Genomic DNA, 26483 nt, shown 5'->3' with positions numbered 1-26483 from the left:
GGAAGGACAGAGAAGAAATGCAATAAAGGTGACCTTTTAGGGGCATGATGAGGTCAGAATGGGTCTGGGTGAGATTAGCCATTATTTCCTACCTTATGCGTGGTCGGAATTTTAAAAACTATGCAACAAAAACTTGAATAGAAAAAAAAAATGAATGGGAAAAGCAAGTCAACACAAATTCATTGTAAAGCAAACATCTGCCATGTTTGACCTTGGCGTCTTCTTTGATTTCTACTTCCTCCTCATTGGTGGCATCTGTCATTTCTTTCAGATCAGGGTCCTTGATGCCGTGCATCAGCTGGACGTGCTTCTCCAGCATCAGCCGTTTGGTAAAGGTACGTCTGGAGTCTGGGCAGTGCCTGTGGGGCGAAACGCAAGGAGATAACGCACTTGCTGACAAAACAAGCTTCCATGGAAGAACTCAATCACGGTCAAGGTCCTCCCTACCCATCACAGATGGGTTCCATGAGCTGAATTCACACCACAGTTCAACACATAATCGGCAATTTTGCTAGTACTCATGGTTTCCAATTTGTTAAAAAAGAATTTTTAACAGCTTTTATAAAAAGTTCTGTTGGTTACTGTGTCCTTATAGGACCAGCCTAATCTGGTTCAAAAGGAATACTTATTTTCTAGGTTTGTTTGAAGTGTTCCTTAATTTACCAGGCTAGACAGCTTTAATTCTAAGGGAAAATAATGCATTTCAACACAATGACTCGGATTCCCTCAGGATGCGTACCATGCTGGACATGTGAGTATTAAAGTCCCTCCTTGACTCCTTCACGCTGGTGTTAATTATTCCTGTCCTCTGCTGTGATAAAGACATGTGTCCAGCCCCAATTTTTCCAAGCACAGAAGCAACATGCATGTTTATACTCATGGTAGTTGAATATGTATGTTTACTTAGATGATAAACAAATCAAAAATAGGTTATTTTTCATTTTATTTTGTGCAAAAACAGATTTTGAAAAATGTAAATCCATTTTTCAAAGAAAAACTATTTTAATAAAGCAGGCCAAAGACAGTTTAGAGGAGGAAAAAGTTGGCTGGGTGAGGTGGCTCACGCTTGTAATCCCAACAGTTTGAGGTCGGGAATTTGAGACCAGCCTGGCCAACTGGAGAAACCTCATCTTTACTAACAACACAAAAATTCGCCAGGTATGGTGGTGGGCGCCTGTAATCCCAGCTACTCAGGAGGCTGAAGCAGGAGAGTCGCTTGAACCCAGGAGGCGGAGGCTGTGGTGAGCCGAGACAGCACCATTGCACTCCAGCCTGTGCAGCAAGAGCAAAACTCTGTCTCAAGGAAAATAAAACAGGTACTGACTCTAGTCATTATGGATGCTATAAAACCAGGTATCAAGACTACTACTGCAGTGAAGGAGGACAAGTCTCTGGTGGTCTCGTTCTGGTACAAATCTGCCTTCAAAATGGCTTCTGAGGAATTTATACTGATTGGCCCTAAACCCTGATGATCTCACATTAGAGACCCTCGCACGGCAGTGGCAGGAGCCACACCACCCCCAAAGGACAAGGGCTCTCCACGGGGATGAATTTGCTGGCCACAAGTTAGTGGTACAATCCCAGCACTTCACTGCTTTACAGTGAATTCATGGGAAAATAAACAAAACTTCCCAGGGACGCATTATGCAGGCCAGACCTGCCCTCGTCTTCTCTGCCCAGAACATCCTTCTAAATTCTGATTCTTGATTTGGTCTCAACACATAGATTTTATTCGTAATCACTCCTATCTCACTAGGCAGCTTCAACTTCACTGAAGGAGAGTCTGCCTCCGTTGGTTTAACTACCCAATCATCATAAACCCCTGCGAAGCTGCCTGCCAACCCTCATGACTCTCCTGACCCACAGGGTCCACATGGCCTGCTCCGATCACATCCATAAAATATTTCAGTGTTCTATCCTCAGGGTCCTTTATTTCTCTCTCTCTCATGAGATGAGCTTTCTTCTATCAACCCACTCCAGGCACATTCCAGCTGAGTGACAGACTTTCCCTAATGATGAATACGTTCTGATTTTCATGTATGAAGCGGCAGCTTATGACTGTCCACTGGAGTCCGGGTTGATGTTTGCCTTTGATCTCAGGCTGCTGCACTTCGGTGGTGACTGCAGCCGAGGACGCAATCTGTGACCGCCCTGAGTAAACAAGCCAGCCAAATCACGTTGCCAATGCTGCCAACTCGGCGTGTGCAGAGACCATGCACTGCCCATCAATCACACTCTCAGGGATCAGGCCAGGTGCAGGAGCTCATTCCTGTAATCCCAGCACGTTGGGAGGGCAAGGCAGGTGGATAACCTGAGGTCAGGAGTTCAAGACCACCCTGGCTAACATGGTGAAACCCCATCTCTCCTAAACATACAAAAATTAGCTGGGCATGGTAGTGCACAGCTGTAATCCCAGCTATGCAGAAGAAGGCTGAGGCAGGAGAATCACTTGAAGCCGGAAGGCAGAGGTTCCAGTGAGCAAAAATTGCACCACTGCATGGCAGCTTGGGCAACAGAGTGAGACTCCGTTTCAAAAAAAAAAAAAAAAAAAAATCCCATAATGTGGAATGTGTAAGAAAATCCTCTTATTTTTTTCTCTTTTTTTTTTTTGAGACGGAGTCTTGTTCTGTCGCCAGGCTGGAGTACAGTGGGACAATCTCGGCTCACTGAAACCTCTGCCTCCTGGGTTCAAGCGATTCTTCCACCTCACCCTTCTGAGTAGCTGGGACCACAGGCACAGGCCACCACGCCCGGCTAATTTTTGTATTTTTAGTAGAGATGAGGTTTCACCACGTTGGCCAGGCTGGTCTGGAACTCCTGATCTCAAGTGATTCGCCTGCCTTGGCCTCAAACAGGCGTGAGCCACTGTGCCCGGCCTCTTTGTTATTTTCATATTTAAATGTGACAACCCAATCTAAAAACTCTATGCCAGAACGCTCTGATTACGAAATGGCATCTAGGAACTGTGGAGCACAGCAGTTAATGATACCACACTAAACACCTTCCCGGAGTTCCTCCTGCGGCCTCTCACCGGACTGGCGTCCCGTTAGAAGCCCGGACTTACGAGCAGGCGTACACTTTCCTGATGCCTTTGTGCTTGATCCGGTTGTGCCGGCACAGGCTGTGGGACGAGCTGAAGGACTTGTCACACTGACGGCAGGGGTGTTTCTTCATTTGCTTTAGAAAGAAAAGGAGAGAAAGTCACTTAGGGGAATAAAAATAGACACGCTCGAACAATTAACTCTTGCAATAGTTTAAGCTGAATAATCATTATTACAGGTTGAACCTCCCCTAATCCTCCAGAATCCACAACTTTGAGTGCGGATATGACACTATGAAGGGAAGACTTCATACCTGACCTCGTGACGGGTCACGGTCAAGACTGTCTCATGCACAAAATTAAATGTTATGAAATTACATTCAAGCTATGTATATAAGGCATGTGTGAAACATAAATAAATATCACAACTAGAGTCCCAACCTCAGGATCTCTTATTATGTATGTTTGAATATTCCAAGATCCAACAACATCTGAAATTGGAAACACTTCTGTTCCCAAACTTACCTATGTTTAGGAATACAGTAACAAAACCAGAAGACGTTTTAACAATAAGTAAGAAAAATGAGGATAAGGCTGAAGTAACCATGAGGGGGCTAATTTTAGGATGATAGGTTAAACTATCTTAAGAGTTAAAAAAAAAATTCTCTCTAAAACACTTAAGTTTCTGATTCAACACAAACATCCACGTATTTGAAATAACATTATATTAATCTTTTACTGCAAAAGAGATACTGCATTCTAAGAATAGATCATATATGAAAACATACATCAGTAAATACAAAGTAAAGCCACTACTTAATTTGTGGTATATTAGAATATGCCGTCTTACTCAGTATGCCAAGTTAAAAGAAATCTCTGGCTACCCTTCAATGACTATTCATCATATAATGGAAGTTTTCTACAAGGATATTTGTTTTAAATAATATCACGTGGACCAGGCACAATGGCTCATGCCTGTAATCCCAGCACTTTGGGAGGCCAAAGTGGCCGGATTATGAGGTCAAGAGATCAAGACCAACCTGGCCAGCATGGCGAAATGCCATCTCTACTAGAAATACAAAAATTAGCTGGATATGGTGGCACGCGCCTGTAGTCCCAGCTACTCAGGACGCTGAGACAGGACAATCACTTGAACCCAGGAGGCAGTGGTCACAGTGAGCCGAGATAGCGCCACTGCACTCCAGCCTGTCAATAGTGAGACTTCATCTCAAAAAATAAATAATATCACTTGATCATCTCAAGAACACAGACTTTTGAAACAATTTTAAGGGGGTTGCCTGCTGGTATACATGATGGGTTGGAGGCGGCACACCATCAAGAGGGAAGCCAAACTCTTCTTATATTTGAAAGTTTCCCCCTCTGGCTGAGATATTATGTTAATTGAATATATTTCCATGCACAATCTTTGAAGTAAATTAGTGGCTTAACTTTAAAAATTCTTTGGTTATGACATGCAGAGCAGTCTGGAACTAAACAATGTCACATCACAAGGAAATTAAAGAGCTGTCGAGCCTCATGAATGGAAGAAAATCTGGTTCTAAGCTCATTAAAAATAACACTCAAGTGGGAAGTTTTCATGTGAGATAACATTAAGAACTGTCTGCAAGCTATGCGACAAAGAAATGATGACCCTTTTTTTTGTTTTCAGACAGTCTCATTCTGTCGCCCAGGCTGGAGTGCAGTGGCACAACCTCCGCCTTTGGGCTTTAAGGAAATCTCCTGCATCGGCCTCCCACGTAGCTGGGACTATAGGTGCCCACCATCATACCCTGCTAACGTTTGTATTTTTAGTAGAGACGAGGTTGCACCATGTTGGCCAGGCTGGTCTCAAACTCCTGGCCTCAGCCTCCCAAAGGGCTGGAATTATAGGCACGAGCCACCCTGCCCAGCCCGATTACATTTTTTTTAATAATTATTTTCTCATTAACCACTTGACAAACATGTCCTGGTTCCAACCAGCAGGCAAATCAGAGTGGCTGAGTCTGGCCTGCAGCACTTGAGATGAGCTGGCACCTGGTCTCTGCCTCATGAATCATGGGACCTGGGGAAAGCCACTCAACCTGCATGAATGTCCCCTCCCTCCCCTGTGAGGCAGGCTCATGACAGTGCCCACCTCCCAGGGCGCTGCGGGAACACCGGGACAATTAACATAAAGGGGGCATATAGCGTGGGACACGCCACTCAGGAAACGTTCTTCTAATGTCAAGTTCTATGTCCAACTTTCCACTTAAAAAGAGTGGAAAATACTCTTTTAAATAAACCGAATCAGTCTGGTAGATATTCAAAAGGGTCAGGAATCCAAACAAAGGTAAAGGAGAAAATTTCATCTCCAAATGGAAAAAGTTATACCAATGCTCTTCATCTCTGGGGGAAACAACAAGAGAGAACAAAGCAAATCACAAGCTGGTGCGCCCCAAAAAGTATCAAAAAGTATTCTTTCATAAAAATATCTGATTACACAAAATAAGCCAACAGCAATCCCTAACCTCTTGGATTAGCATTTATGTAGCAGAGGAGTGACTAAGAGGCCCAGCGCCGTGGCCTGTAATCCCAAAACTTTGAAAGGCTGAGGCAGGTGGACATGAGGTCAGGAGTTTGAGACCAGCCTGGCCAACATAGTGAAACCCCGTCTCTATTAAAAATACAAAAATTAGCCGGCCATGATGGCGCACACCTGCCATTGGGAAGCTGAGGCAGGAGAATCGCTTGAACCCGGGAGGCAGAGGTTGTGGGGAGCTGAGGTCGCACCACTGCACTCCAGCCTGAGCAACGGAGTGAGACTCCATCTCAAAAAAAAAAAAAAAAAGTGCATAAGCGTTAACAAGCCTTTCTTTTAAAGCTTTAAAGTCATGAATAAACGGTAGTTCTATATTTCAATAAAGGTATTTAAAAATCTAGTATCTAATGCTTTTTAGGTTTTCTACATATAAAAATCAACTGAAAGTCAAAACAAAAGACATCTTTCTAAAAGCAAGACTACTTTATCAAATCATAACAGAGTATAAAGAAAAAGAAATGTGTCTAACAATACAGTAGGGCAAGAGACCCCAAAGAAAGAAAAGTTGGATTTCCTGCTAAGATCAAAGGTTTCATATCTATTTCTTATTATATAGTAATATTAACATCACAACAAAATTTTAATACAGAAATGCCAATAAGAAAACCCTAATGAGCAGCTTAGCACATCAGTAACTATTTTCAAAAGATTCATCAATGTGTGAGACATCCTTCTGTTTCAGCATCTTTATGAAAAATGCAGAAATGAACTCTGCAATTGCAAAATAAGAGCAGGGTTTCTGATTCGCTGGTGACGAGAAAATGAGGTTTAAAACACCAGTTTCCAGATCAAACCTGCCTGGTCACATTACCTAACAAATGACTTTCTTCCTCTGTTAGATTGTACGTACAAACTTACTCAAAGGTGCTCTACCAAATTTATTTTCGTAACTTCTGTTCTTCAGTATTACTAGCTCCTTCTGCTTTTATAAGTTAAAGTGGGAAAACAGCAGTAAAATGCAAAGCCCATCGTCGTCATTCTAAGACTTCAGACCATTTGCTTCCTCCTAGCTTCACTGTAGTATAAGCTGAGATTGAGGGCTTTGGGTGGACTTTTTATAGTTAAGCAAGCTCAGAGAAGGAGTATGTCTTCATACTCCCTTCTGAGTTATTTTGTTTTTAAATAGAACTCTTTAAAGAAATAGTTAACTCAGGCCAGGTGCAGTGACTCATGCCTGTAATCCCAGCACTTTGTGCGGCTGAGGAGGGTAGATCACAGGGTCAGGAGTTCAAGATCACCCTGGCGAAGATGGTGAAACCCTGTCTCTACTAAAAAAAAAAATACAAAAATTAGCTGGGCATGGTGGCAGGTGCCTGTAATCCCAGCTACTTGGGAGGCTGAGGCAGAGAATTGCTTGAACCCGGGAGACAGAGGTTGTATTGAGCCGAGACTGCGCCACTGCACTCCAGCCTGGGCAACAGAGCAAGACTCCATTTCAAAAATTAAAAAGGGAACTATTTTAATAAACTGGTGAGACTAATAAACTGGCAGGGTTCCCAAAGCTTTTAACATAAAACTTTTTAGAGTAAACTATCAAAATCAACACTTGGGCATACTTCCTAAACTTTCTTCCTCCTCTCATTTTTGACTTTTTCTTCACAGCTTCAGGAAAGAAAGCATTAACCCTGCCTTCTTTTCTCCAGTGAAGGCTGTGTGCAACCTACCCCATGCTGCCTTTGTGCTTGGGGTGGGTACGGCCTCTGCAGACCATTCTTTCTTGAGGGCCCTGGTGGACGTGTCTTGGTTTCCCATGGGGCTTCCTTCACCATCAGAAACTTCCTATTCTAATAACTGCTCCCTTCTGTTTCAGGTGACTGGGGAAGGTAAAGAGAGAAAAGTCCTAACTTCACACCCAGATCTGGCGGGGCATCCGCATCGCACCTTGTCCTGGGAGTCCTGCCTCCGTGAGGTATCTGCCTTATGCCAACATGCAAAAGCCTCCTTAACGACCAACCGCCATGCAGCCAGAAACTCCCACAAACTTAAGACTGCAGGGTACAGAATGATCCTCACATGCCCTTGCTGACACATGCCCTTCAGCTCCATCACACCCTTTTATGAAAAAGAAAAAACCTAGCCAATTACATAATTTAAATGTAGCACAGCACCAGCCAGTCTCTCCAAAATTCACTCCTAAAGCTCTGAAACCTTCCACTAAGGAATCTATTCTGCAGAGACCTGCACACTTACTACAGCCCGTTTCTGCTGTAATGCAACATATGTGTTCCTAAAAATCACTGCACTATGTAAACATTCAACAGTAAAAACAACAGGGCCTCTAGCAAAAATGGAGTCACAGAGACAACACTCAACACTTTGTCAGTGACAATGAATGACAATATTCATTCTCCCTCTGGAGAGAGAGAAGGGAGAGAGATCCAAGATGGCTGATCACTAACAGCTCGGGATTGTAGCTCCCAGTGAAAGCGCAGAGAACGAGAGGACGCCACACTTTCAGACAAATTTTTGTCACTCACGGACCAGAAGATTCCAAGTGGAGGAGCCCCACGGGTCACCAGCACGACTCTTGCGGCAGGTGAAGCGGTTTTGCTGGCGCCTTGGCGCGGCAGCTCTCGGTGCAGAGTAAACAGGACTGGTTTCCCCTCTGACCGACGTTTGGAGCTCCAGGAAGGCAGAGTTGCCTATTATGGACTCAAGAAGGAAGCCAGACCGGAGATTCCCGGGCAGAAGAGCACCATCAGTCTTAACACCGCTGTTATGGTCAGAGCAGTGGGTTGCTCAGATTCCGGTGCTGAGAATCAATAAATTGGACGTCCACTCAGAAACCTAATTAGAAAGGCGGTAACTGTAAAGATGACAGATGGATAAATTTATAACGAAGGGAAGAAACCAGCCTAAAAAGGCTGAGAATACCCAAAATCAGAACGCCTCTCCCTCTACAGGGGATTACAGTTCCTCATAAGCAACAGAACGAAGCCTGATGGAGAAGACTGTGTTCCATTAACAGAAGTAGGCTTCAGAAGGTGGGTGATAAGAAACTTCTGGGAGTTAAAAGAACTTGTTCTAACCCAATGTAAAGAAACTAAGAACTTTGAAAAAAGGTTTGATGAAATGCTAACAAGAATAGACAATATAGAGAGGAATATAAATGAATTAACGGGAGTTGAAAAACACAACACGAGAACTTAGCGAAATGTGCACAAGTTTGAATAGCCGAATTGATCAAGCAGAAGAAAGGATATCAGAGGTCGAAGACCAACTTAATGAAATAAAATGAGAAGACAAGAATAGAGAAAAAAAGGATAAAAAGGAATGAGCAAAGTCTCTAAGAAATATGGGACTATGTGAAAAGACCTAATTTACATTTGATAGGTGTACCTGAATACGACGACGAGAATGAATCCAAGCTGGAAAATACTCTTCAGGATATTATTCAGGAAAACTTTCCCAATCTAGCAGAGCAGGACAATATTCAACCCCAGGTAATACAGAGAACACCACAAAGATATTCCTCAGGAAGAGCAACCCCAAGGCACATAATCGTTAGATTCACCAGGGTTGAAATGAAGGAGAAAATATTGAGGGCAGCCAGAGAGAAAGGTCAGGTTACCCACAAAGGGAAGCCTATCAGACTTACAGCAGATCTCTCAGCAGAAACTCTACAAGCCAGAAGAGAGTGGGGGCCAATATTCAACATCCTCAAAGAACAGAACCTTCAGCCCAGAATATCCAGCCAAACAACTGAAGGAAAAATAAAATCTCTTATGAACAAGCAAGTACTCAGAGATTTTATTACCACCAAGCCTGCTTTACAAGAGCTTCGGAAAGAAGCATTACACATAGAAAGGAACAACCAGTATTAGCCTTTCTAAAAATATACCAAAAAGTAAAGAGCATCAACATAATGAAGAATTTACATCAACGAATGGACAAAACAGCCAGTTAACATCAAATGGCAGTAATCCTAATTTAAATCGACTAAATCCCCCAATTAAAAGATACAGCCAAAACCCAACGGTATGCTACATCCAGACCTGTTTCACATGCAAAGACTCAAAACAAAGGGATGGAGAAACATTTACCAACCAAATGGAGAGCAAAAATAATAAATAAAAAACAGGAGTTGCAATTCTCGCATCTGATAAAATAGATTTTAAAGCAACAAAGATATAGTGGTAAAAGGATCAATGCAATAATAAGAGCTAACGATCCTAACACCCAGATACATAAGACCTATAAAGAGACTTAGACTCCCTAGACTCCCACACAATAATAGTGGGAGACTTCAACATCAATATTAGATAGATCAACAAGACAGAAAATTAATAAGGATATCCAGGACTTGAACTCAGATCCGGAACAAGTAAACTTAATAAACATTTATAGAGCTCTCCACTTTAAATACACAAAATATACATTCTTGTCAGTACCACATCACACCTACTCATAGGTTTAAATGAAATATGGATCAGCCATTATTAAGCACAATTACTGGCATAAAAGAGGTTTTCAATACCCATTTTTAGAATAAAGCAACATTCCCGTTCTCTCTCCCTCTTTTTCTTCCTCTCCTTCACTCCTTTTTCTTTCTTTCCTTCTCTCCTTTCTTTAAAAAAAAAAAAGAGAGAATATTAACCATGGCGCCAGGCGTAGTGGCTCACGCCTGTAATCCCAGCAGTTTGGGAGGCTGAGGCGGGCAGATCACCTGAGGTCAGGAGTTCAAAGCCAACCTGGCCAACATGGAGAAACCCCATCTCTACTAAAAATACAAAAAAATTAGTTGGGCATTGTGATGGTCACCTTTAATCCCAGCTACTGTGGAGGCTGAGGCAAGAGAATCACTTGAACCTGGGAGTCGGAGTCAAAGGTTGCAGTGAGCGAGATCGTGCCATTGTACTTCATCCTGGGCGACAGAGCGGGACTCCATCTCATTCATTCATATATATATACACACACACACACACACACACATATATAAACACATATATACACATATATAAACCTGTGTGTGTGTGTGTGTGTGTGTGTGTGTGTGTGTGTGTATATATATATATAAATTATGTCAAATGGTTAAGAAATGCAAAAAATACTACAAAAATCAATGCACTTTCCCTCGAAGAAGACCTGCAGTGAGCTTGTGGAAGTCAGCAGGCTGCAGCTTGTGAGTTACTGTGAAGGGGAGAAGGAAGACAATCTTACTGAAAGCGAAACTGTGGATGGGTGTGACCCACAGTGAGAGGAAGGCGCTGGTGAAATTGGAGGTGTGTTTGTCGTGTGTGTGTTTTGTGTGTTCCTACACAACTCCAGTTTTCTGTAGTATTTCAGTATTTCTCAGAGAGTAAGCTCACATTGTTCTAATAGATCAATGGCACTGGAATAAATTTGTTTTCAGCATAAGCATTACAGCAGAAGTGAATGCGTTCGAGATTATTCACTGTACCATTGTGTACAGCAGATCCATCCAAGGAGAACTGGATAAATACATGTATGCACTCATACAACAAGATGCCGTGCCGCTACAGAAACGAAGGGAAGAGCTCGATGCCCTGATAAGAAAAGAACCATACCATACTAAGCAAAGAAAGTAGTGGTACACAAAATTATATAGGTAAGCTGTGTCCTGCATTAGAAGAATGAGAATATATATGCATATATGCTAATACTTGTAGAAAGAGACTTCAAGACACAATTTAGGATTAAAGCTTCACTATACTCGTTTATATTGTTTCAATATTTAAACTTTTAAACCATATGAATACAGCACTTATTCAAAAAAATTTTCCACAAAAAAAAAATTGAGGTTTATAGATAGTTTATAAAATCACTTTTTTAAAAGTAGAGTTCTGCTGGGCACGGTAGCTCAAGCCTGTAATACCAGCACTTTGAAAGGCCAAGGCGGGCGAATCACCTGAGGTCGGGAGTTCGAGACCAGCCTGACCAACATGGAGAAGCCCCATCTCTACTAAAAATACAAACTTAACTGGGCATGGTGGTGCATGCCTGTAATCCCAGCTACTTAGGAGGTGGAGGCAGAGAACTGCTTGAACCCAAGAGGCAGAGGGTGTGGTGAGCCGAGATTGTGCCACTGCACTCCAGCCTGGGCAACAGCAGCAAAACTCTGTCTAAAAAAAAATAAAAGAGTTCTGGGCTGGGCGCAGTGGCTCAAGCCTGTAATATCAGCACTTAGGGAGGCCAAAGCGGGTGGATCATGAGGTCAAGAGATCGAGACCATCCTGGTCAACATGGTGAAATCCTGTCTCTACTAAAAATACAAAAAATTAGCTGGGCATGGTGGCGCACGCCTGTAATCCCAGTTACTCAGGAGGCTGAGGCGGGAGAATTGCCTGAACCCAGGAGGCGGAGGTTGTGGTGAGCCGAGATTGCACCATTGCACTCCAGCCTGGGTAACAAGAGTGAAACTCCGTCTCAAAAAAAAATAAATAAATAAAATAAAAATAAATAAATAAAAGAATTCCATGAATAACCACCACCACAGTCAAGATATAGAACAGTTACATCACCCCCAAAGTTCCCATGTGCCGCTTTATGGCCAACCCCACCCCTCTGGCCCTGCTCTTGGCAGCCACAGATCTGCTTTCTATCTCTGGTTTTGCTTTCTCCATTTGTCACATAAATGAAACCATATGGTACACATACAGCTTTCTGAGTCTTGCTTCTTTCACTCAGCAGAATACAAGTTAATTCCTCCACGCTGTTGGGTCTGTCGGTATTCATTCCTTTTCTCTGCTGAGTAGTATTCCAGTGTGGATATGCCCAGTGTGTTTATCCACTTGCCAGGTGAAACCCATTTAGGTTGTTTCCAGTTTCTGATATGAATAAAGTCACCACAAACATTTACTATAAACATTCGCATATGCATATGATTTTATTTCTCTTGGGTAAATACCCAAAAGTGGGATTACTGAGTCAAGTGTTAAATAAGAAACCGTCCAGCTGTATGCCGGAGCGGCTGTCCCTGGCATGCCCACCAGCATTGGAGAGAATCGCCCATCGTTCTGCCATCTTTCAGCATTTGGCATTGCCACTTTATTTAATTCAGTTATTCGACAGGGTGGCCAGAGTATTTTGCTGTGGTTTTAATTTGCATTTCTCTAATGACTTACATTATTATGGTTAAAAAAAATAATAATCTTTCTGGCCAGGCACGGTGGCTCACATCTGTAATCCCAGCACTTTGGGAAACCAAGGAGGGCAGATCACTAGAGGCCATGGGTTCAAAACCAGCCTGGCCAACACGGCAAAACCCTGTCTCTACTAAAAATACAAAAATCAGCCAGGCATGCTAGTGCACGCCTGTAACCTCAACTACTCAGGTAGCTGAGGCACAAGAATTGCTCAAACCTGGGAGAAAGAGGTTGCAGTGAGCAGAGACAGCACCACTGCATTCCAGCCTGGGTGACAAAGCAAGTGAAACCTCGTCTTAAAAGGAAACAAGAATCTTTGGATTAGTAGATAAAACACCAACTTATAATAAGCCTCTTTCTTCAAAGAAAAAGCCTGACTACTACTAAAGTTTTTTTCTTTTACTAATTATTATTAAAGGGATGTGGGGGGGCATTTTCCCTCCCCTGTAAGCTCCTTGAGAACAGAAGCTGTGAACTGTTCATCTCTGTGTCCTTGGCATTCAGCATACAGAAAATAGTAAATATTTCTGGTGGGAATGAATAAACAAAGAATAACTGAACAGTTATCTACTTGGAAAGTATCAGTAGATTCCACAAAATAATCACAAAGTAACAAATTTAGGATACAGTGCTGGACACTGAAGAACTCAGCCTGTTTTCTGCAAGATGGGAGAGACAGATGGGAGAGACGTGATGGTGTTTAAATGCTGATAAGAAAAAGCCTGTAATAAATGAAGAGACTGAGGACAGAGGCGAAAGATGAATGAATGAGCAGGGAGGTGGGGAGGGATTTAGACACAGGAAGAATAGCTCTTCCTGTGTGGCGAGAGCCAAGGTGTCATCCGGGGACAGATGTGATGCTTACTAAAGTCAGGGGCAGAGGCGGGGGTGGGCGACGAAGGGGCCCAGATATTGCAAGAATTCCTGCCCAGCAGCTTCCATTTCCAAAGTGAAGCTTATATGATGCATCTAGACTTCAAATTCAACTGTGGCCTTCATTTTCTGATTTCTTTGATTATCAAAGTAACAAATGCATATTGCATAATGTAAAAGAGAAAAGCTTGCTTCCAATCTCACCCATCAAAACAACCACTGTCCATTTCTAATGACACGGCCTTCCCATTTCTTTTCTGAATATATACATTTGCCTGTATTTATAGGTGTAAAACTGATCTACATTACACTTGTTGGCTTTTAACCTGATTTTTCACTTGTAGAACACACATATCTATACACATTTTGACAGTTCTGCATTCTTTTTTTTCTTGAGACAGAGTCTCTGTCACCCAGGCTGGAGTGCACTCTGCCCCCAGGGTTTAAGTGATTCTCCCGCCTCAGCCTCCCAAGTAGCCGGGATTACAGGTGTGCACCACCACACCCAGATGATTTTTGTATTTTTAACAGAGATGGGGTTTCACCATGTTGGCCAGGCTGGTCTCAAACTCCTGACCTCAGGTGATCTACCTGCCTTAGCCTCCCAAAGTGCTGGGATTACAGACGTGTGTCACCATGCCCGGCCAGTTCTGCATTCTTAACGAGTGTATTGTATTCTGTTGCACAAATGGATCATGAATTGTTTATCTTCTATTAATGATTCAGGTTGTCTCAACTTCTTAGTAACTACAAATAGAAATTTCTGTAATCAATTATTTCCTTTGCATAAATTACTGAAAGCAGTCTTTCTAATATAAAGGTTGTTAAAAAAAAAAAAAAAAAAAAAAAGTTAAGCTTCTTTAAATGCCAAACTGCACTAAAAAGGATTCACTCTCCCACTACCTGCACGTTCACCAAGGGAGTTTCCAACACCAGCTCTATTCTTCAACCCTGCCAAAGTGATAGGCAAAACGGATTTCCCATTTTTCAATGCCTGGTGACACAGAACACCTGTCTGTGTGTTTCTTGGCCATTTACATTTCTTCTGTGGAGTGGCCAATCATACCCTTTTTGCAGTTTTCTATGGAGTGAGGGAAGAGGAGAATGGCAGGGGAAGGGGTCAGAGAACAGACTGTAGAGCCCTGTGGGCCAGGATGAGGGGCTTGGCAGTCCACAAGCATGCTGGAAAGACACTATAGGGTCTGAGCAGAGAAGTAACATGATCAGCCTATGTTAGGTGGGTCATTCTGGCTGCTGAATGTGGAGGCAGGGAAGACAGAAGCCAGTGCAGAGGCCATCTCAACAATCCAGGGGAGGGATCATGAGCCCCAAACTTGGAAGAAGAGGAGGCAAGGATAAAGTGTAGCTTTGGATCTGGTGTAGCTCTTGGAGGTAGAAACCAAGAGCATCTGCGGATGGACTGTGGGTGACAAGAGAAAAAGAGAGATCAAGTATCACTAACATTCTCTGCCTTGGGCATATGGTAGAGAGTTGCCACTAACTGTGAAAGACTAGTGGAGCAGCAGGTTTAGGGGTGAGGAGGTATCAAGAGTAATGTTTTGGATGTGTTCATGTCGAGAGGCCCATTGCAGATGTAAGGAGAGATGCTAAACAGGTGGTCCAGCTCGGAGGTACAAATGTATGTGGGAGTCAGTAGATACAGCTGGTATTTAAAGTCATGGCCCTAGGTGACATCAGCATTTACAGGCTGGAAGGACGAAAAAGACTGAGAAGGATGACAGAGGCTGAGAACCAAGAGAAAACAGCATCCTCAAGGCCTATAAATGAAAGTATTTTAAGAAGGACCCACCAGACAACTGCTTCACACAGGTCAACCTTGGCAACAGAAAAGTCACTAGAGACCTAGAGAAGAGTAGTTTTGATGGAATGATGAGATCAAAGCTTAAATGGGAGGACAGAGCGGGGGTTAGAGGACAGAAAACGACTTAAGGGAGATATGATAGAAAAGGAAGCAGAGAAAAAAGGCAGTCAAGGAAGAGGGGTAGAAGGTTGTCCTGTTATTCTAAGAGGTGTCATGGCAGGCTTTTTGATGAACAGAGAATGATGGTTAGAATGATCGAGAAAAGCTGAAGATGCAGGGGAGACACAGTGTGGTTGTGGTTCTTACAGAGGGACACAGAGTCACCCTTGTAATGGAAGAGGACAGAGTTCCTCCAGTTAGATGCACTGTGCTGTGTAATGCATACTCCAACCTACTGGCTTTTGAAACTATCCACATCTAATCCTCAGCGAGTCACTTTAACTGCACCTTGTAAACTTTCTGTTCAGGACCAGATTCACACGTTGAAGAACATGGCAGATTCCTCCTCTGCCTGTCGAAACAGCCTTCACTCTTCTCAAGGACACTCAGGCTCTATCCGCCCCTAGGTCAGCTGCCCCCCAACTCCTTGGTGGGGCTCCCAGACCTCCCCAGCCCCACGGCGCCTCTTCCCCTCATCCATGTCCACACAGCTACAGAGCATACCACTGGACATGCACACCTTGACACATCACTTCTCTGCCTGAGGCTCCGGTAGCTTTAAGGCGTGGGACCTATGGGCTTGCCCACCTCACCATCCCACCACCTCCATCTGCTTTCCAGAACGCCACACTCCAGAACCACCCGCTGTGTGGTGCTGGTTTGTGCTACGTCCACAGTCGTCTTCTTGCTGCTCTGTGTACAGCACATTGCTCCCGTGCAACTTTCGCATACCTCTGTGGGAAGTATTTCTTCTGTGAGGCTGGCACCTCCCAAAAATAACCCATGAAACAGTGGTGCTCAGGTCTCTGTTATAACCTTTCCCTAATATTTCCCTTTAATTACCTTCAGCCTGTTCCATTAAAACCTTTTGGTTTTTTAAAACGTTTGAGACTATAATTTTATAACTTTCCCTAATATTTTGCCAGCCACCTCGAGTGAATCCCAACATCTATGCTATCTGGTACCTTGGATTTCATCCAACAGGGAAGAATAAGGATTTCATCCATGTATCACGTTGGATTTTAATTTTTAATTCAATTCTATCCTCTTCTGACTTCTCTAAAGGCTAGACTGTACTGTTCACTCTATTCACAGGGCCTCGATAAGTCCTGAGCGGAAATCTGAATTCAAAGCATTTTTCATTTAGCAATTATATACCACCTTGTGATTCCTGGAAAACTCTCGTTTTATTATTTGTTATTATTTTTAGATACAGTCTCACTGTGTTGCCTAGGTTGGAGTGCACTGGTATGGTCTCGGCTCACTGTAACCTCTGCCTCCCAGGTTCAAGCGATTCTCATGTCTCAGCTTCCTGAGTAGCTGGAACTATAGGTGTGCACCACCATGCCCTGTTAATTTTTGTATTTTTAGTAAAAGATGGAGTTTCGCCGTGTTGGCCAGGCTGGTCTTGAATTCCTGATCTCAAGTGATCTACCTGCCTCTGCCTCCCAAAATGCTGGGATTACAGACGTGAGCCACCGCAAGACTCCTGTTTTATACACAACTCTTATTCTGGTAGTTTTAGCTCTTAAAATGTCTTCTTTTTTATCCATGTAAGCATCTGTAGGCATGAATTATATTTTACACTTTATTTGTACTATTCCATAGCAAATGCTATGCCACCTGATAAACAGTTACTGAATAAAAGGAAGAGGTACATAGAGGAAAAGAAACACAGTCCCAAGGTCTGAATGAATGCCCCATTCCTTCAGTTTCAGAATTGCACATTAACCTGTGGCACATTAACCTGGGCACATTCATATGCCCAGACGAACCAAAAAGAAGACTCAGAAAGACAAGAATAGGCTAATAAAACTTGAACCGATTTTTTTGAAAACCTATAGTCTAACACATTACAAATTATCCCCTACAAATCAAATTAGCTTGTCTACAGAATAGCAACACACTAAGAAATATGTTATACTTCGCCAGGCACAGTGGCTCACGCCTGTAATCCCAGCACTTGGGGAGGCCAAGGCAGGTGGAGTATCTGAGGTCAGGAATTCAAGATCAGCCTGACCAACGTGGTGAAACCCTGTCTCTACTAAAAATACAGAATTAGCCAGGCATGGTGGCACATGCCTGTTATCCCAGCTACTCAGAAGGCTGAGGCAGAAGAATCAGAATCACTTCAACCCAAGGGGCAGAGGTTGTGGTGAGCTGAGATCGTGCCATTGCACTCTTGCCTGGGCAACAGAGTGAAACTCAGTCTCACTCAGTCTCTCTCTCTCTCTCTCTCCATATATATATATATATATATACACACACACACACACACACACACACACACACACACATTATACTTCAATAAATTTAAAAAGAGAAAAACTCATTTCTTAAAACATGTTACTAGCATAAACAAACAAAAATTATAATTTCTACCCTGAGACCTCTTTAAACTTTCATCAAATAAAACTAACGTTTCACAGGTATTAAAGTTTCTGCAGTTATTTATTCATGTTAGATTCAAATATAGTCAGCATGTGCCCACAAAACTGCAAAGGTTCCACTCCTGTTATATAAACATTACCTCCATTATATACTAGGTAAGTTATAGAAAATCAACTGGCTTACCCAAACCACCCATACTCTCTTGGAAAATGGTCTTTTACACAAACAAGTTGGCTTCCCCTGAAGTCTGGAATACTGTAGGTCACACATCCTTATTGAGAGAATTTAACATCTAGGATACTAGTGAGATTTTCCAGTTCCAAATTAACTCTATTCAAGAACACACAAATAAAGGAGAATTTTGATAAGCACAGCATTGGAAACTCAAACTGTTTACATGTGAAAACCTCCAAAAATCTAATTTCTGAGTACTAAAATGAATCACACCATCCAGGTTTCTACAAATTGGAACGAGTGGTTTGGGGGAAATATTTAAGCACAGAGTATACACTTAGACCAAGAGTCGACCAACCTTTTTTCTAAACAGCCAGAAGGTATGTTAGGCTTTCCAGGCCATAATGCTTCTGTTCCCACTACTCAACTCTGCCCTTGTAGTTTAAAACCAAGAATAGACAATGATAATTAAATAAATGGGCATGCCTGTGTTCTCATAAATTATTTACAAAAACAGGTGGTGGCCCATGAAACGAAGTTTGCTCATCCCTGATTGAGACCACTGCTTCACAGTCAATGGAAAAGAGACAAGTCTCAATCATTCAGAACCAAATTTATGTAACAATGTAGATAACCTAGCCAAAGCAAGTCCTAACTATGAAGTGAAAAGAACGCTTTGATTTTTTCATGTGCCGTGCTCTAAAAAGATCCCGAGAACCAGCACTGTCACTATCATGCACCTAGATTACCGAGGTGACAACTTTGAAATAAAGAGGGTTAAAGGCCAACGTGTGCTTACCACTATGCTTATTTAAAACAATGAAAACAAAACCAAGTCTCCAAAGTTTCTGGTTATAAAACTGTCTGGTCTGATGCCACCGTACAATTGAAAAAGTAATGACGCAGAACAGTAACAAATGCACAAGAACAGAAGGCCAAATCCGGAGCAGATGGGAAAGAAATGCGTCGCCCTGGAGTTTCTGAGCTTAGAGCAGAGGAAAAAAGAAAGAGCTGAAGGAAGGCTACCTAACTTTCTAACAAGCTACCAGCATCATGCCAATGAAAGCCAGAAATGCCTGCCAGGGCACGGTGGGGCTACCAGGACTACACACCTGCCAGGGGCCTCTGCATCCACCTCCGCTGGCCGGTGGGGATGTGCAGCAGAGGTGTGGGGCTCTCACTGCAGACCCTCAACAGATCTCACATCTCTTCTGTGACAGGGGACTCTCGGGCCAATACCCTCCTGCCATCCACTGGGTACATCTTCATTAATCCTTATTAGAAAGCCGCCAACAAAATAAATCCTGACTAATCTTTACTGCCTCTCCTTCACAGTGATTGACGCCCCGGAAAGAGAGGTGACAGGTGCCTTGGGGCGTGTGTTGCCATGGTCATAAACTCTGAAACATTCACTAGAGACCACATGACTATGAAAAAGATCTTTGCTGCCCTATTTGTGTGGATCTGGCTCAACTTCATTCCTCTTCTACTTGCAGGGGTCTGTCCTACCTTTGAAGCCTCCCTGGCTCCTAAGATGTGCATCTACAGATGGGTGATACGTTACTGCTCTTATTTCTCCTGTTCTCAGAGAATCCAGTCTTCAAAAAGGACCACTGGCAGGAATAGACAGAACGTTTTCTTTCTGGTACATGTAGTTACACAACCTTTTGGCCCTTTTTAATCACAAAGCAATCTAAACCGAAAAAGGTCATTGTGAAAGATTTTTTTCTCCATATAATAGCTAGTATTTTATAAAAGGACAAATACCGCTACATAATAAAAATTAAAGAATACCGCCTGAAGACTTACATAGAATCTTTCTGGTATTATTTATTTCCACAAATCAAAAGACAAAAGAAACTAATCATTCCGTTTAAAGAGAATTACCGTTTTTATCAGATGATCTGTAAAAGAAAATGTGTTAACAACATTAAAAAGTAAACAAGCAAACCCAAATGTCAAAAAAGCTAACAACCCTACTGATAGCAGGTCACGGTCTCCAGAGTCCTAGCCCTGCATCACACAGGAACTTTCTGGCTGCCTGAGTGAACCACTTTAATAAGGTTCCGCCGGTAGGTGTAATCAACCATCAGATCTGAAGATGTAACAGAAAAAGGGCGGTACACAAGTGACCCCTCCGAGTGTCCCAGGAAGGTGCTGTGTACCCAGGTGAGAGGCCAAGCTGCCAGGCAGCGATGAAGACACTCCTCTGTGCTGATTCTGGTGTTGCAATGACTGGTTTTGAGAGGCCATGAAGAGAAGGTCTGACCGTGGAGCCCTTCTTCCTTCCCGGAACCACCCTTCCAACTGGACATTAATGTGGACTTGCTAAATTTGGCGGACTGGACAGGACTTTCCTCTGTGCTCGTCTCACCCTAGGCCCCGGCTCTCCTCCTGCCTAAGCAGCAGAAGTGTGTTCTCACTCACAACTCGAGGTGACTGCGGAAAAGCCCACACCCCAAGGCCTAGGCAAGAGGGCTAAAGTGCTCTGCAGAAAGTCCTGCCATACCTCTTGGTCTGAAGTTTTCTCAACTTAAAACTAAAGCGAGCCAGCATCTCCTGCCTCTCAGTTACCTTCTGGTGCTGTCTATCTTATAATTCCGTATTCACTCAACCATGGCCTAGAATGGACTCTTATTTCCCCACACGTGTGGCTAAATTATTTTCTAGTTGTTTTGGGTTTCAACATAATATCAATTTATAGACCAAATCATGTCCTAAATTCTTAAAATCTGAAAATGTGGTCTGCCAGTTAGACTGAGGAACACATTTTCCTAAAGAAATTACAAGTGATGGTTCCATTCTAGAGCAAGTCCGTAACAGACTCACCAGGCACTGCGGCAGAATCACAACACCGGACCTACACACAGAGCCAAACCACCATTTCAGCACTGATTCAATGAAGAAACCTAATCCCAGCACAAATCTGGATTCTTCAAGACATGAGAAATACGACACTCCTCCCCCTCCCACCGCCCCAAGGGATGTACGTCTACACTCTACCTGCCACGGATTCCAGGGACAGGGAGGGAACCCTGGGCCACAAGAAGGGATTTGAGGTTGAGAGAGGACAAGGGAGAAGGTTCAGGGAGGCACTGGCCTGGGTCTGCAAGAAGCTAAAGCTTTGCCAGCAGTAAGCTTCCAGGGATAGGAGCATCACGTGAGACAGCAGAACCCAACCTCCAAGCCCAAAGGAAGAGAAGGGCGAAGAGGAAGACTTGCTGCAGCCATGGGCACTGGAAGCCGAGCTGGAAGGAAAAGTGCTCATCTGTGACAGTTCTGTGAGGGAGCTTCGTCTCCAGCTATGAGAATGTTTTTAATCAGAAATATGTGTTGGCCAGGAAGTCCCGGCACATTCTCCCAAAGCAGACGGAGACAGGCACCAAGTCTCCTATTTTTCCTGTCTCAGCAACAGCATCAGCCCAGCGTCAAGGAAGCCTCTACCTTCTGGGCCCCTTAGAGATAAACAGGAAAAGCCAGGGGAGGAAATATCTTCCTTGGCCTCCAAAATAACAGCAGCCCTGGTAGGCAATGAACTTCAAATGTCTGAAGTGTCTATAAACATCTTAGTCACTGCGGTGTCCTTAAGCACCATGTTCTAACCGGTTATTGCCTGAACGCCTTGTAGGGTACTGACTTTTCAGAGACAAGTACCATATGTGCTGTACTTCATGTGTAAAAGACACAGCTTGGTACCCACAGCTCGAGCGCTGCAAAGGATTTTTTCTAACACATGTTTAATGAGCCTGCACTGAATCCACTTCCTTTAGGCCGGCAATTCTGGCCAAACGCTTGCAACTGCTGTGCAGCAAGACAGAAGGAAGGTGAAAATCTACAGTTTTAAGAAGCAGTCAAAGTAAGTAGCCACAGCCAGTCCTCAGCCAAACTGAGGTCTGAAGCAGCCTCAGCAACCCAGCAGGCCATGGAAGACCGAATGCTATGCATTTCAGTTAATTCCTTGCACGGTATTTACTGAGCCCCGACTCTAACTAGCCAGGATCTCCATGCCCTTGAGGAGATTAGAATCTGCTGAAGGCAGAAAAAAGGGGGATGCTGGCACAACAGGCAGTGTGGTGGAGGCGGCCACAGGTGCACAGAAGGGTGCACAGGGGATGGAGAGACCTGCTGGCCACAACTAGCTCACAAGCAGGAAATGCAGCAAGGAAAGGGATTTCCAGGCAAGAGGAACAGAAAGTAACAAAGACAAGGAAGAACGTAGCACGTGTCAAGAAACTGCAAGCAGCTCTGTATTGCTGGAAGGAGAACAGACAGGGGTCCAGGGAAGGAGGGCTGGAAAAGGAGGCAAGGTAAGATCATGGAGGGCTCCAGGGCTGCCTATGACAGAACAGTCACGCTTCCAAGAGATGCTCTGGCACCTGTGGAGGGTTTGTTATCAGGAAAGCTTTGTTATCTGGCAATGGGTTCTAACAATAGAGGGGTCCATTCTGTTGGGGACCCTCTAATGGGACCACCAGCTCTTCCAGCTCTAGGCCCACTGGCCCCTAAATCCTGGCAGACTTTCAGAAAGCCGCCCACTGACCTATGACTAGACTCAACACCTTCGCCTCATTATTATTTTGTGTTATTTCACTGCACGTCCTTCGGTGTGGGGTTTTTATACTTAATAGCCAACGCGATGTACATTAATACACGCTCATGCAGTGTCACGAGAAAACATGCACGCCACAACAATAAAAAGGGTTAATAAAGCCACAGCTTTTTCCTTAGACCACAGAACCGGGCATACGTAAATACATGTTTATAGTCCTTCATCCTTGTTTATAGCAACCTTGGGTGAGTTTACAGAAAAATGCCTCCAACGGACATCTGACCAGGCACCAACATGTCACACTAAAGAGGATGTCCTCACAAGAACCTGAAAAAAACCTTTTTCTGGCTATACATAAGATGTGGACTAATATTTTACAGCCTTTTTTGCATCACATTTTCAAAATAACGCGCTATTCTTTCTTGAAAGGATTTATTTTTCTGTCCCTAATGGAAAAATAATCTGTAAATTTTACAAGTGGAAACTGATTGCCTGTCATTTCTTTTTTTTTTTTTTTTTTCAATTTAGAGGGCAAACCTAATGGTTCCTTCTTTGTATCTTTCACTTTATTTCAGTTCAGTGAAAACGGCCTGGTACTGGGGCAAGCTCAGGGCTTTCCAGATTCTTGTTCATGATCCAAAAATAAACAGGTTTGCTAAAACACATAATTATAAAATATAATTTAGAAATAAATTATGAACACCAAGGCAAGTAATTTAAAGATAAATTTTTTTTTTCTTTTTTTTTTTTTTGAGACGGAGTCTTGCTCTGTCGCCAGGCTAGAGTACACTGGCGCAATCTTGGCTCACTGCAACCTCCGCCTCCTGGGTTCAAGCGATTCTTCTGCCTCAGCCTCCCAAGTAGCTGGGACGACAGGCACGTGCCACCACACCCGGCTAATTTTTTGTATTTTTAGTAGAGACAGGGTTTCATCATGGCAAGGATGGTCTCGATCCCTTGACCTCATGATTCGCCCGCCTCGGCCTCAGATAAATGTTTTAAATGAATGATAATGCCCAAAATAAAAACTCATGGTTTTTCTAGCTATTCTTAAAAATATATAACTCCTAAACTGAAATTATTCTCCAATCTCATCTTCCTGTTAGGCAGCTTTTATAAACTCTCCAGCATTAAGAGCAAAATCCCCTAAATAGCTTCTCTCTCAGTTTAATCCCTTTACAGCAGAACTTCTCAAGGAGAAGAGAGAGGGCAGAAGAGTGGGAGGGAAAGTGTGTGTGTGTGTGTGTGTGTGTGTGTGTGTGTGTGTGTGTGAAGGTAACACAATTATCTAGAGAAATTTAAATATAGACTTCACTCCTCCCCAGGCTACCCACTTCTCCACACCCCAAACCCCCACAACCAGACTCAGAAAAAAACCCCGATTCTAATTGTGTTCTCTCCCTCGAGAGCCTCTGCATTAAGATAACTCAACTCCTGGAGTCAAGAAGGGGCCTCTCTCTTGCGCGTCTCTTCTGCAGGAGGCGGCTCTGTCTCCCAGAAGGCTCAGGCCCTGCTACCAGCCATGCAGCCCTCAGATACATTCCCCCAGGCAACTGCTAAATCCAAGCCACTCCAAAGTAAGTCAGGATGCTGCAGGAAGATATGCCCAATTAATTAACGACACCATGGTGCTGTTAACAGCAACTGGGCTCCAGCTGAGGAATGTAAAACCATGACACTCAGACATTCTTCCAAAACTACACACACGTCCAGTTAACGATGGCATAACCAACTTTAACCAAGACTGAACACCTAAGTGAAAATGACTACATCAAACGCAGAAGGAAAAACTGGATGGAAAGTCACGTATTTGCTAACTGTTCCACATCTATATTGAATGATTCAAGGAGACTAAAATTAAGCAGCTTTTGAAATGTCAGCTTTCATGCTGTGCAAACTGCGGGAGTCTGGGCTAGAAATCTGCCGCTGCTGCCAGGTTGCAGAACCCTGGGCTAAGTTCCTGAACCTTTCTCAGGCTTCACTTCCTCACCTGAAAGTGGGATTCCTAACTGTCTCTCCTCGGGAGGCAGCTGCAATGAGAGTAAGTAGGGTAAGCCCTTAGACAGTGTTCGCCCCAGCATTCTTATCACCCCACCTTCCAATTTAGCCACAAGCTACCAAGATCACCAATAGTTCAATACGTATTTTAATATGCCCTGAACCAAAAATTTTCAACATCCTTTTTACAACATATTTACAGGTTTACATTTAAAAAAAGGTTTTTATTAAATGAAATGGAAGACTTTAGAAAACTACATATAGTAAACCATACTAATAAAATACCACAAACTAAATATAAATTATAATAAAAATTCATATTAAAAAGAATCATAGATTTATATAAGAAATACATGTTATATAAAATAAATATATGGAGTAAAAATATTTAGAATAAAATTATAGGCCAGGTATGATGACTCACATCTGTAATCCTGGGGACTTTGGGAGGCCAAAGGCTGGAGGATTACTTGAGGCCAGGAGTTTGAGACCAGCCTGGGCAACAACAAGAGACAACTTTCCTGTCCCCAACTTCCTACCCACCAGTCCCTACAAAGAAATGAAAATCAATAAAAATTAAACGGACATGGTGGTGGTCACCTGTAGTCCCTGCTACTCAGGAGGCTGAGGTCGGCAGATTGCTCATGACCAAGAGTGTGAAGTTGCAATGAGCTATGATCATGCCACTGCACTCCAGCCTGGGTGACAGAGCAAGATCCTATATTAAAAATATATGTGTATATATAATAAAATATACTAATAAAATATCAATTCCAGTGGCCAAAACCAATGAAAAATAAGTTTCATAAAATCAGCAGTGATGTACATTTCTAGCATTAATATAAAAACTCTAACTTATGAGACTTTTAATTCTTGGATTTACATCTGACTCAAATGCAGAATCGAGTGAGAAGCCATCATTCTCTAATAATCAACCAGAGGTAGAAGAGAACATGCAACCAATTTAAAGATATTTCTCCTAAAACGTTGAAAGATCATAAAAAAGTTCTAAGCCAAAAAAGACAGGAGAAACTGTTTTTAAATTTTTTACCAGTTGTTAGGGTAATAGGAGTTTGGCAGAAAGTTAAAGTCACCAGAGCTGAAAGATGAGTTTTAGAAGAAAAAAAAAATCTATGATCTCCCTATACTGAGATGAATTGGAGACTCCGTAGTAACACATGCCTAATGACAACAGGATGAAGTGAGACCATCTGGCAATGAACTATGCAAACCCGACAGTATTTCAGTATTTCTATCCCCTTCACTAATGGCCATTACCACAGTTCAGCAGGAAGACAGAAACAAAATGGAGATGTAACGTTTTCTCTATTTCACAAAGTTCTCTAATGAAGTTTCAGGGAGATTGGGGGGGATTTGTGCCCTACCACACATTTCATACGCATGGCTAGGTTCCAAGTTGCATGGGTGGGCACTTTAAAAAAATTTTTTTTTTTTTTTTTTGGAGACAAGGTCTCACTCTGTTGCCCACACCAGAGTGCAGTAAGAGGAATACGGCTCACTGCAGCGTCAAGCCCTGGGCTCAAGCAATCCTCCTGCCTTAGCCTCTGAAAGTGTTAAGATTACAGGTGTGAGCCACTGCGCCTGGCCAGGTGGGCACTTAAAAAAAGTTTATACATATATACACACACACACATTTCTTTTAAACACTGTGCAAGTCAGAATCTCTGCAAAACTCCATTGTGAATCTGACTCTAAGCATGGTGGTCCCAAACTGGGAAATGTAAGCTGACTGTCTTGCCATTCTTTTTAAAAGTAACAAGAGCACACCTGCC

The 26483-nt window shown here is 43.0% G+C and overlaps 1 protein-coding gene across 35 annotated transcripts in view; it reads right to left on the bottom strand.

The window, feature by feature from the left end:
* Positions 1-26483, bottom strand: part of ZNF532 (zinc finger protein 532) — a 133584-nt gene that overhangs the window by 4417 nt on the left and 102684 nt on the right. For 26 of the 35 annotated variants that reach the window (XM_035271229.3, XM_078346961.1, XM_078346964.1 and 23 more), the window contains 2 exons: positions 3065-3177; positions 212-359 (listed from right to left, as the gene is read on the bottom strand). In XM_035271229.3, coding sequence (XP_035127120.3) covers positions 212-359; positions 3065-3177 — 261 coding nt within the window. Of the gene's footprint in view, positions 1-211; positions 363-3064; positions 3178-26483 lie in introns of all 35 variants that reach the window. The other 9 variants (XM_078346956.1, XM_078346954.1, XM_078346959.1 and 6 more) reach the window with 2 other exon arrangements.

Source organism: Callithrix jacchus, chromosome 13, assembly GCF_049354715.1.
Source record: "Callithrix jacchus isolate 240 chromosome 13, calJac240_pri, whole genome shotgun sequence".
Classification (NCBI taxonomy): Eukaryota; Metazoa; Chordata; class Mammalia; order Primates; family Cebidae; genus Callithrix; species Callithrix jacchus.
The sequence above is the reverse complement of the archived record's forward strand: the minus strand, read 5'-3'. Positions and strand labels throughout refer to the sequence as shown.